At 38.7% G+C, this 11937-nt stretch overlaps 1 protein-coding gene and 1 pseudogene across 1 annotated transcript; both read left to right on the top strand.

Annotated features, from left to right (window-relative positions):
- The window catches only part of LOC101639188, a 15021-nt pseudogene extending 10787 nt beyond the window's left edge, over positions 1-4234 (top strand).
- Positions 4235-10363: 6129 nt separating this feature from the next.
- Positions 10364-11299, top strand: LOC101660650 (olfactory receptor 149-like). Its single transcript, XM_004716952.1, has one exon. The coding sequence runs from the start codon at positions 10364-10366 to the stop codon at positions 11297-11299; it is 936 nt and encodes a 311-aa protein (XP_004717009.1).
- The last annotated feature ends 638 nt before the right edge of the window (positions 11300-11937 follow it).

Consider the following 11937-nt stretch of genomic DNA (forward strand, 5'->3'; position numbering starts at 1 on the left):
CTTGAGCATTATATAGTGCCCCTCCTTGTCTCTTGTTATGGCTTGTAACTTGAGATCAATTTGGTCAGATTAAGATTGCTACCCCTGTTTTAGTTGCATTGTCATTTGCTTGGTATATTTCTCTCCAGCCTTGAAATCTCAACCTGTTTTTGTCTGCAGGCTTGAAACGTGTCTCCTGTAGGTAGCAGATCAACCGTTTATGCTTTCTGAGCCAGTCTGTTAGTCTCTGCCTTTTAATGTCTGAGTTCAGTTCATTGATATTCAGTGTTATATCCATCTGTGGATTCTGTGATGTCATCTTGTACCTCTTGTGTTGGGTGTTTTCCTATCTACCTATCTTATGAATTTGTGTTGTGTATGTGTGTGTGTCTGTGCCTTCTTTCTACTATTGAGCTAATGCTATATTGGGAGCTTTTTTCTCTTTGTTGCCCTCTGGGTGGAGTTGTTCTATGTAATGGTCTCTTATTTGCACTCAGTGAGTGTTGAACTTCTGGCTATATTTGGTTGGCAAGGATCTTTTGTAGGGCTGGGTTTGTTTTTATGTATTCTTTGAGTTTTTCCTTGTCTGGGAAGACTCTTACTTCTTCTATCTTAATAGGTAATTGGGCTGGGTATGCATTATTTCCCTCAATTTTTGGAATATGTTACTCCACTCCCTCCTTTTCTTCATCGTGTCTGCTGATAGGTCTGAACATATTCTTATTTGGGAACATTTATAAATGACGATTTGTTTTTCCCAAGCTGTTCTTATGATCTTCTCCATTTCCTTATAGTTGGATAATTTAACTATTATGTGTCTTGGAGACTTCTTCTTGGGCTTTAGTCTGGTTGATGTTCTTTCAGCCTCCCGAATGGTTTCCTGGCTTTCATTTTTTAAGCTGGTGAAGTTTTCCTCTAAGAATTCCCTTGCTATTTTCACTGTTGAATTCTTGATTGTGTCTTGGTCTGGTAATCCAATCCTAATATTTTTCTTCTTCATAGCATCAGACATGGCTCTCAGGTTTTCTTCAGCATCTCTGATTGTCTTATTTGACTGCTTTTCCCATTTGTTGAAGTCTGATTGGTTATCCTCTAGGTCCCTGGTGCTATTCTCTGCCTCCTCAAGTCTGTTGGCAAAGTCTGTTAATTTGCTACTGGATTTTGTTATTTCATCCCTTAAGTCTTGTATTTCCCTTTCGTGCATTACTTTTATCTCTTCTATCACTTCATCCTTTTCCTGTATTGCTTCCCTCATATTCTGTATCACTGAAAGCAACATTCTGAGGATTTCTTTATGTGGCAGGTCAATCTCTGCTTCTTCTATGCACATCATTAGGTTCATGACTTCTTCCGGCATTGTCTTCTGGTTCTCCTGCTTTTTAGTTGAGGTTGTTGGAACTGGTTGCTATACAAGTGTTGTTTTAGAGGAGCCTGGCACCATCCTCCAGGGTCTAACAGTGCTTTTACGAACTACCAGCAGGTAGCTGAACTGGACGGTCAGGCTACTGCTGTATCTTCCCGTGGTTCACTCTTATCCTAGCCAACCAGTATTTCATTACTTGGAATGTGAGTTGGATAGTCCTCTCATGGGACACTGGCTGTGTGGTTGTGGGCCTACGAGGGTGGCATTTCACTGGCTGATCTCTCAGTAAGCCATAATGGTATGTCTCATGGCACTGTAGAGGGCTGTTACAGCTGCCTTATGTGGTGTGCAGCATTCCCACAGGAAGGCTGGAGTTGCCCCTGCTGTTTGGGTTGAGTTGCCCTAGGTGGAGGATAGTGGCCTGGAAGTCATCAGTGGTGTATGAAAGGAAAGGGAGGGAGAGAAGAGGAAAAAGAGAGAAAAAGAAGACAAAAGAAAGAAAAAGAGAAAAACAAAACTGGGCTCATTAAGACTCACTGTGGTGGGAAAGATAGAAGGGCGATAGAATAAAGAGTGAAGAAAAGGAGTGGTAAGTAAGGAGATAACTGAGACTTGATCCCCTGACTATGGGGTTGGAGGAGTTTCAACCCTGTCTCAAGGTAGCAGGGTGGTGTGCCTGCTTGGTGTAGGGTCCCACAATGCTGGGCAGAATTATCCTCAAAGGCAAGATCACAGCAGAGGCCAGGCAGTGGTTCCCACAGCAGTGTTGTGTGCTGAAGTTCACTGGTACAGCTGCCTTGTGCTGTATGCAGCACTGCAGCAGGCCAGGGGGCAAGGGGAGGGTGTTCCCTCACTCCTGTGTAGGGCCCTAGGACAGCCAGGACCTCCACAGCTGTGTGTAGGATCACTGAGAGTGAGCTGGGCTTGTTGCCCTAGCTTGCGTCAGGACCGCTGATGCTCTAATAGCTCAGAGATTCTTGCTCCCTCACTCCCCCCACTGCTTGGAATTAAATTATCTTATTCTGAAACTGAGACTTGCGCCATGGGATCTTTGTTATGGTGATAGTTTCTGGGTTCTATAGCTAACTTCTGGCCTTCCTTAGCATGGGTTCCCTTATTATGCTAATGTATGTTAATGGACTAATTATACCAGTTGCCTTGGAGTTAAACAATGAGCCTGGTATTTGCAGTTTTTACCAAGAAAAATTTTTTTCTCTTTTTTATATTGGGCTTATGGGGTGCTTTAATTGGGGGCTGTCATGCTGACCCCCAGAGGAGGAGATCCAGCTTTTCAGAGAGGTTGTTTTCTTCTCAGCCAACTGGAATTGAATTCGCCCCCTGAGCTTTGACTGTCCACTTATTTTCTGTCACACAATGAACTAGTCAGGTAAATTTCCTTACTTTTTTTCCAATTGCTCCAAATCTATGGCTACCCGCCAATCCTGATCCCCAGGCTATGAGCTTAAGGCAGCTTACAGCATGGGGGGAGCTCTAGTGTGGGTCCTGTGACTAGCTTTCAGAGGTTCTTCTTGTGTCTGGGATTATGTACCCTTTAGGGAGTTAGCCTGGGGAAATCGCTACTTGCTGTCAAACTAGGGCTTAGGTAGCTCCTCAGCTGGTGCCCACAAGCCCAGCATGCTGACCCTAGAGTGATTTAGTGCTTTCTTGGTTTGCTTTGTGAGTGGAAATTAAAAAAAGTGGGGTTCAGGAAAGACCCTGGTACCCTGATTCTAATTTCATGACTCTGCCTCCCAGTGTCCTTAACCTTACATCCTAATTTTCTGATCTGGCAGCAGGAGCTCTGGGTGGGTGAATCTAACTAGATTCCATTTTCCAGAATTGCCTCCACAATGAAGACTCTTAATGACATGGATTGACATGGTGTCTGTTCATCTGTGAGTCTCATACATTGTTTCTTTCTAAAGTATCTAGACTGAAACTCTGGGCCAGCATGTCTTAAAATTATCTTCTAGTATAGTACTGTGCCAGGATTTTCACTAGGGCTTGGCATCAAGGTTAAGGTGTTTTTTTGTCTATTCAATTCTCAAAGAGCCCTTTGTTATAATTTGTTTGCCAAGGCCCTTTGTTCATTCCCTAAGCAGGCAGGACAGAAGCTCCTGTTCTATCCCAGGCAGGCACAAGGACAGCAGCCAGCAAGTGCAGTTCAGGCAGCTGCACATTGGTGGCATCTGCTGGTGGGGACAAGAAGGCCATCACAACAAAGGTTTGGGGAACAGTAAAACAGTTCAATGTAAGAAATGGATGTGGTTTCATCAATAGGAATGACACCAAAGGAGATGTGTTTGCACACCAGACTGTCCTAAAGAAGAATATCCCCAGGAAATACCTTCACAGTGTAGGCAATGGAGAGACTGTAGAATTTGATGTTGAAGGCAGCAAATGTTACAAGTCTCGGTGGAGTTCCAGTGCATGACAGTAAATATGCAGCAGACTGTAACCATTATACATGTTATCCACATCGTAGGTCTCCTCCACTCATTTACCAGCAGAATCACCAGAATAGCAACAGTGGGGAAAAGAAAGAGAGATCAGAGAGTGCTCCTGGAGGCCAGGCCCAACAGCACAGGTCCAACCGCAGGTGACAGTTCCCAGCTCACTACATGCAGAGACCCTGTGGGCATCAACTACAGCATTCCTACCTTCCTCCCCTTCAGGAAGAAGTGATGGAGGGTGCTGACAACCAGGGTGAAGGAGAACAAGCAGACCAGTGAGGCAGTATATGTATCGGGGTTTAGAATATGATTTTGCAGGAGCCCTCCTCACCAACATCATGGGAGAGAGGACAGTCATGAAGAGGATAATGAAAATCAAGGTGAGACCCAAGGTCATAAACCATCTCAGTGTTGGTACTGCACAACTTTGATTACCTGAACTGAACAGGCATATCTTCCTCAGTCCCTCTCCCTCTAGTTATCTCACATGTTGATATGCGAGGCAATAATCTGGACATAGAATACAAGATAAAGGTTGTAATCACAGTATGGGTGTGCAGAAGATTTCTGCAAATGTTTACAATTAAACAATCTATTTATGATACTTTTTGAAAACAAGGACAACTGTTTCTGTATGGAGTTGTGTTTGTTTTGTTTTTTTTAAGTAGTGTTGATGTAGTGGAAAGATAGCTAGCTCAGGGATGGCTGACTCTTCTACTGTCTAACTTTAGGAAAGTCATAATTGATCTGCGTTCCAATTTCACTATTTGTAAAATGGAATCAATTATTGGGGAAATTAGCTAAACTAACCTACTAGTGCATTAGAACACTAAAGCAAACGCACATACGGTTTTTGTATGGATGTGTAATTAAAAGCCAGAATTAGTAATTTATGTATTTTGGTTTTTATGACTTAAGTAGAGACGTGAGATACAACTCTCCTATTTACCAACCACATTCCTTGGTTTAGTTGCTTAGATACTCTTAAGCAGAAAATTTCTGCAGAAAGTGGGAGTAAAAATAATGTTTGCCTCATAGATTTCTAGTGAGTATTGAAACAGATAATGCATGATTCCAGCATATTCAAACTTACACAAATGTTACATCTCCATGGTAATGAGTTTTTTTAAAAATTAAAATGGTCTACTCAGTAAAACCTCCCAACAGACTGCTTTTGCCTTCTGACTCCCTTTTGTGTATCATCTAGTCTCCATCCATTACATTTGTTTTACACCTTTTAAAGTGATTTAACAACATATTTGGTATTATAATATTTACTTTTATAACTGCTGTTTTTGTTAGCAGCTATCAAGTGATTTTGATTTAAAGCAACCCTATCTATGATCACTTTTGGCTAAGGTCAAGTGTAAAGCAACCCTACAAATACAACATAATGAAACTCTGTCTGGTCATGTGCCATTCCCACAAACATTGCTTTATGTTCATTATTTCAGCCACTTTGTCAATCCAGCACCTTGATGGCCTCCCTCTTTTATTAATTTGCTAAGCATGATGTCATTCTCCAGGGACTGGTCTTTCCTGATAACACATGCAAAGTACTTCTAAGGAGAATTATGGTAGTTCTTCTTCCAAGACATATTTGATCATTTATCAGCAGTCCATGGTATAATCAATACTCTTTGCCAATTGATTCAAAGAAATCAATGCAATTTTGGCTTTCAATATTTATTGTTCAACTTTCATATTCATATCAGGTAATAAAAAACACCATTACCTAAGTAAGATGGACCTTAGTCTTCAAAGTGACATTATTGCTATTAAAAAGTTTAAAGATAAAGATTTGCAACAGATTTAGCCATGCAATACATAGTTTGATTTTCTGATAATTGCTTCTAGCAGTAGTGATTGTGGATCCAAGCAAACTGAATTCTTGACCACTTCAATCTTTTTCTCCATCTATCGTAATGTTGCTTATTGGTCCAGTTGTAAGAATTTTTGTTTCCTTTATATTAAGATGTACTATATGCTGAGGACAATAATCTTTGATTTTCATCAGTAAGTACTTCAAGTACAGCAAGGACTTTAATCTGCATATTGTAAATTGTTATTGTCGACCCTGATGCTGCATTCTTCTTCATATAACCCAGTTTCTCTGCTAAGTATACAGATTGAGTTAGATATGGTGAAAGGATAAACCTGAAACAAACCTTTGCCGATTTGAAATCATGCAACATGCCCTTGTTAGAATGACTATCTCTTGGTCTAATTAAGGGTGCCCTGGTGGCTTAGTGGGTCAAGTGTTGGGCTTCTAGTGCAAGATCAAATGCTTGAAATCACCAACCTTTATAATGGAAAAAGATGAAGTTTTCTACTCTTGAAGGTTTGAAAGATAACCAGAGATTTACAGTCTCAAAAGCCTATGGGAACAATTCTACCTTATCCTATACGGGCACCACGAATTGGAATCAACTTGAAGACAATGAGTTTGCAGTTTTGGTCTATGTACAACTTTCATGTGAGTGCTACATTTCTGGAATTCCCATTCTTGACAATGCTTCCCACACTTTGTTATGATCCACACAATTGAATGATTTTACATAGTTAATAAAACAAAAATAAGCCTCTTTTTTATATTCTCTGCTATCAGCCATGATCCATCTTATACCTTCAATGACATCATTCCTTCCACATCCCCTTCTGTACCTACCAGTTGGAATTTTTGGCTGTCTGTCCATGCACTGCTGAAATATTTTCCTAATTATTTTAAGTAAAAATGTACATACACTTGAAATTTAATAATATTGTTTGAGAATTTCTTCATTATATTATATCATCTTAATTTGGAATGGGCACAAATGTTGATTTCTTCCAATGTATTAGACAGGCAGCTCTTTAGCAAAGTCTATGGCATAGATGAGTGAGGACTTCCATAATTGCCTTTGCTTTGAGCATTTTCATAGTGATTCCACGGAGCGTCATTATTTTAACCAAATGCATCTTGGACTTCTTTAAATATCTTTGGATACTGGCCATATGGTAGCTCCTGATGTGACTGAACATCAACCAATTATTTTTGATTCTGTGACTCTATGTATTTTTTCTATCTTCTTTTAATGCTTCCTGTATCACTCCTTCTCCCTCCTCCCCCCCCATAAAATCCTTTAATTTTATAGCTGGAGATTTATATTTTTCTTTGTTTTTTTTCAACTTAAGAGCATATTCCTCCATTTTTGTTTTCTAATTTAGATCTTTAAACAATTCTTTATAAACTTCACTTTGTTTTCCTAAGCTGACTTTTAAAATCTTGGGTTCAGCTCTTTTATTTCATTATTTGTTCCTTTCATATTCTATTTCCAGTAGCAAGATCAAGAGTGAACTTTGGTGTTTCCTTTCTTTCTTGTCTTTATAATGTCTTTCATTTTTTTCATGTTTGCTATCTTTCATGCCATTCCACAGCTCCTCCGGGCCTTGATCATTAGTGGCACACGTGTCAACTCTATTCTTATAGTTCCTAATTTTGTTGGAATATATTCAAAGCCATAACTTTACTCTCATGGACTTTTTTTTTTTAGTTTTCTTCAACTTCAACTTGAATTTGCATATGAACAATAAATAGATGGTCTGTTTCATGGTCAGCTGTTGAATTTGGTGTGATTGATGATATCGAAACTTTCCATTTTCTTTTTCCACAGATATTGTCAACTTAAACAATAATGCTTATTAGTTATGTTACAAGAATGTATGTGTAATTTTAATAGTGATGAGATAAATGATATGAGGAACAAACTATTAAAGGTTTGAAAGACAACTGATGAGATATTTGCTGAAAATTGTGGACTCATAATTGGAACCTATTCTATCACATAAACAGTCTTGGAGAAGCTTAGGTATCTCTGACATGGGACCATTCCTTTCCAATGATCTCATTATTTGAATTTTACTATTGGGTGCTGTATAAGTTTGAGTTAAAATAATTGTTTCCTTTGAGATATCACTGAATTCCAATTAGGACTTAGGGGGATTTGAAAATGGTTCTGAGGAAGCAATCTATGGTGAGTGAAGGTCTACAGGTCTCAGTTGCACAAACCCTGTGAGACCCAATTTCTTATAAATAGGAGAATTGAAACTCTTGTCTAGAGCACTTTGTGCTCTGCTTGGAAACACTAAATTTGAGGTTGTGTTATAACGGGAAAATGCAAGCATGTTTCCAGGTGGACTTGGTAAGTGTTCAAACTTCTGGTTATGTCTCACTGTTAGTTCCGCACCTCACGCACTGTGAGGACTTAAATATCAAGCAGCATTGTAGAATCATGTAAAATCATGTTGTCTGATCACAGACAAAGACATGAGATCCTTGAAATCTACTCTGATCAAGGGATGGGTGGCTGATAGCAAAATTCTCTAACTTCTATTCCCTTCTTCCCTCCCATTAGGCCACTGTTTCTTTCCTTGCTCTCTTCGTTTTTGCCCAATTCTAGGATTGTATGTGGGTGATTCATTCTGGTTTGTTCATTCTCTATAAAGACAATTTTTTAATGAAACTTGGGCAGCCATTTATTGGATCCTGTTCGATTTTTTTTTTTTTTTTTTGCAATTTAAAACCATCTTTACTCAAGTGGACAACTAAGTTCTAGTGTCTAAGAGGTAGAAAAGTTTGTTGTTTAATCTTGAAAGCTAAGTGAGTTATTAATTAGATATCCTACTAAAATGAAGACAGAAAATGACAAAGAAGTAAAATACAAAGCTTTCCAACCACAGTATTAAACAATGATGAAACCCCATCTAGAACAGGGCCGGCATTTGTTCATTACTTTGCAATGTAACAGAGTGCATTAGAAAGAAGAAATAAAAATATGTTCCCTTTTCCTAGTGATTACAGGCATTAACCCTACAATGAAACATATCTGATTCTTGGCTCTGTAAAAAAAATAGCTTTGTAACTCTGGGTAAAAATGAATATTTTTAAGCTTCAGCTTCTTGGTTTGAAAAAATAAAAGGGAATAGCAACAATAATATCCCTGATATACTTATTTTTAAAGTAAGTTGTATTTCAAAAATACTGAGGCAGTCATTGGAATTCAATAAATAATCAATCAATAGCATATGTATGTGTACTATATTATTATAGTAATTGAGTGTGCAATAAAAGGAAGAGATTCCTGGGTCTGAAGGAGCAATACTCTGTCTTGACTTTTGTTACCTTTGCTAGTAGTCCTATTTGTTTTTCTTTCTCAGACCTCTCTTTCATATGATTCACAATATTTCTTCTTTTTTTGTCACTATATTTCTCGAGCATAATAACATCAGTGTGATATTTCTCCTGTTACCATTTATCTTTCTTAATATTTCAGAATCAACTTAGGATCACCTAGAAAATATTAAAAGAACTAGAAGCACAGTAACAGCATCTTAAGGTAGAGTTGGGATTATCCAAGCCCCAATTTGGGAAAGATATATTATGAAGAGGATACGATCTACGTCTACTCAGTATTGCTATCTAATAAAATACGTAGTTGCGAATGTTCATAGAATACCAACATTAAAAAAGCATTTCTCATGTAGAAAAAGGATGTCTGGAAACTGATTTTGGTAGCAATTGTACAATTCTATTTGATGTGACTGAACTATGAAATGATATGATATATGTATTAAATCCCAAATGATAATTATATAAAAACTTTAAAATAAGAAAAAGAATTTGTAACCCAATTTTAAATACAGACAATAAAGGCACGCTTTTCATAATGATTCATGGTTTGCTACATTCACATTACAGATATTTCATAGGCTTTATCATGAATTTAGGAGGCAGTTTTTTTTTTTTTGGGAAATCACAGAAACCTTTATTAAACAAAAATATCAAAACACCAAGCTACTGTTTCTTGACATATCCTCTGTCTAGGTCTTGATATTTTTGTCAGCAGTGTTGCTATTATTTATTTATTATTTGGTGTGTTTTAAGAAAAATTATTTTATTGAAGGCTCGTACAGTTCTTATCACAGTCCATGCATACATAGGAGGCAGTTTTGTTCTTATCTTTGTTGTTGATGTATTTAGGAATTTTGTTTTGTATATGGTAAAACTATGCCTATTAAAGGTATGCATAAATTGTTGTAATTTGTATATCTATGAAATGGCAAAACCAGGAATCAAATCAGGATTTTTGATTTCTAATACAATTGTTTTACTGATATTTTGCAGTGGGTAATGGGTAGCCAGAGTTTGTTACTTGAAGAGATGGTGAGAGTTTAAAATATAAATTGCACACAGATGATAAATCCATGAATTAAACAACTGTAAAAGGGTTTCTAACTTAACATGAAAATGCATTAAGTATGTCTTTAAACTTTTCATGCTGTCATAGGGGATTAGCATTCACCTCTACAGAGCATTCTTTACAGGATTTGGATAAAATGTGTCTCTGAAATAGTCTGATGTTTCTTAATACCTATGCGTTCACCGTTCTCATCGTACCCATGAAGCCTACCTAGTGGTTGCTTGTTAAAACACATATTCTTGGTACTCATTAGCAAGAGGGTGAATGATTTGATAGTGGATTCTACACTTTGGTATCTTGGCTGCTTTTTTCAGGTCTTTCTTAGAGCCATGAGGAATCGCTCAGTGGTAACTGAGTTTATCCTGCTGGGTATCCCACACACGGAAGGTCTGGAGAACATGCTTTTTGCCCTGTTTTTGTCCTTCTACGTCTTCACACTGATGGGGAACTTGCTCATCCTACTTGCAATTGTCTCCTCCACTCGACTTCACACTCCCATGTACTTCTTTTTGTGTAAGTTATCTGTTTTTGACATATTTTTTCCTTCGGTGAGCTCCCCCAAGATGATGTTCTACCTCTCAGGGAGCAGCCGCTCTATTTCCTACGCAGGCTGTGTGTCCCAGCTGTTCTTTTACCACTTCCTGGGCTGCACTGAATGTTTCCTCTACACGGTGATGGCTTATGACCGCTTTGTGGCCATATGTTACCCTCTACGCTATACAGTCATCATGAGCCATAGAGTGTGTGCCATTCTTGCCACAGGGACTTCGGTATGCGGCTGTATTCAGGCCATCTTTCTAACTGCTCTGACCTTCCGGTTGCCGTATTGTGGTCCCAATGAGGTCGATTATTACTTTTGTGATATCCCGGTGATGCTGAAGCTAGCCTGTGAAGATACATCAAACCTGGAGATGGTGCAGTTCATCTGTGTGGGTCTCATGCCCCTCAGCTGCTTCCTTCTCATTCTCACCTCCTACAGTCGCATTGTCTACTCCATCTTGCAAATCCGCTCTGCACAGGGTCGACGCCGTGCCTTCTCCACCTGCAGCGCCCACCTCACTGCCATTCTTCTGTTTTATATGCCAGTGGTACTCATCTATTTACAGCCCACACCCAAGCCCTGGCTAAATGCAACTGTTCAGGTCTTGAACAACCTGGTCACCCCCATGCTGAATCCCTTGATCTACAGTCTTCGGAATAAGGAGGTGAAATCATCTCTAAGGAAGGTCCTACATCAGCTTGGTTTCTTTCCCGAGCAGATGTAGAAAGGGATCAATACTAAACTCTTCATTCATAATTCATAGTTTATAAACCATTTTTAATATCATTCTCACTAAAACTTTTGAATTTGAGAGTACAGTGTGTATTATTTTTTTCAGGGTATATTATTATCCCCAGTTTAATACATAACGATTAAGACTCAATGATTGAAGTGACTTGTGAAAGGACACATAAAAAGAAGATAGCAAAATGAGGACTTGAGAGCTGTTTTTATGACTCTAGACCTGTGTTCTCTTGAGGACTTCATACCACTGATTATACACATATGGTGGTCTAGAGGTTATTGAGAAAAATGAGAGGCACGTTATTTTGGCTTCAAATAAAATCCTGTGACTTCTGAACTATCGAGGCGTTGTATTAAAGAGAAGGACTTCTGGTTGGGACCCAAGGCAATTCTCTTATGAATGAAGTAGAGAGACTGGCTTGCTATATAATCTTCAATTTATATTTGTTGGACTTAGACCTGGAACCCAGCCCTAGCTTGTCAGTGTGTGAACAAGAAGGTGGAGAGACTGGGAGGTGAGATCCATGAAGTGATGGTGCTGTGATTCAGCGCTAGAAAATCTGGGCTTGCCTTTGTATTGCTCAAAGGGTCAGGAAGCAATGCTGAGTCAAGATGCTA

The sequence above is a fragment of the Echinops telfairi genome, unplaced genomic scaffold (genome assembly GCF_000313985.2).
Source record: "Echinops telfairi isolate 266 unplaced genomic scaffold, ASM31398v2 ScPeMD7_5592;HRSCAF=6446, whole genome shotgun sequence".
In the NCBI taxonomy this organism is placed as follows: domain Eukaryota; kingdom Metazoa; phylum Chordata; class Mammalia; order Afrosoricida; family Tenrecidae; genus Echinops; species Echinops telfairi.

Bases quoted from the DNA above. Each gene is read 5' to 3' on its own strand.
- LOC101660650 (XM_004716952.1), top strand. From the start codon at position 10,364: ATGAGGAATCGCTCAGTGGTAACTGAGTTTATCCTGCTGGGTATCCCA.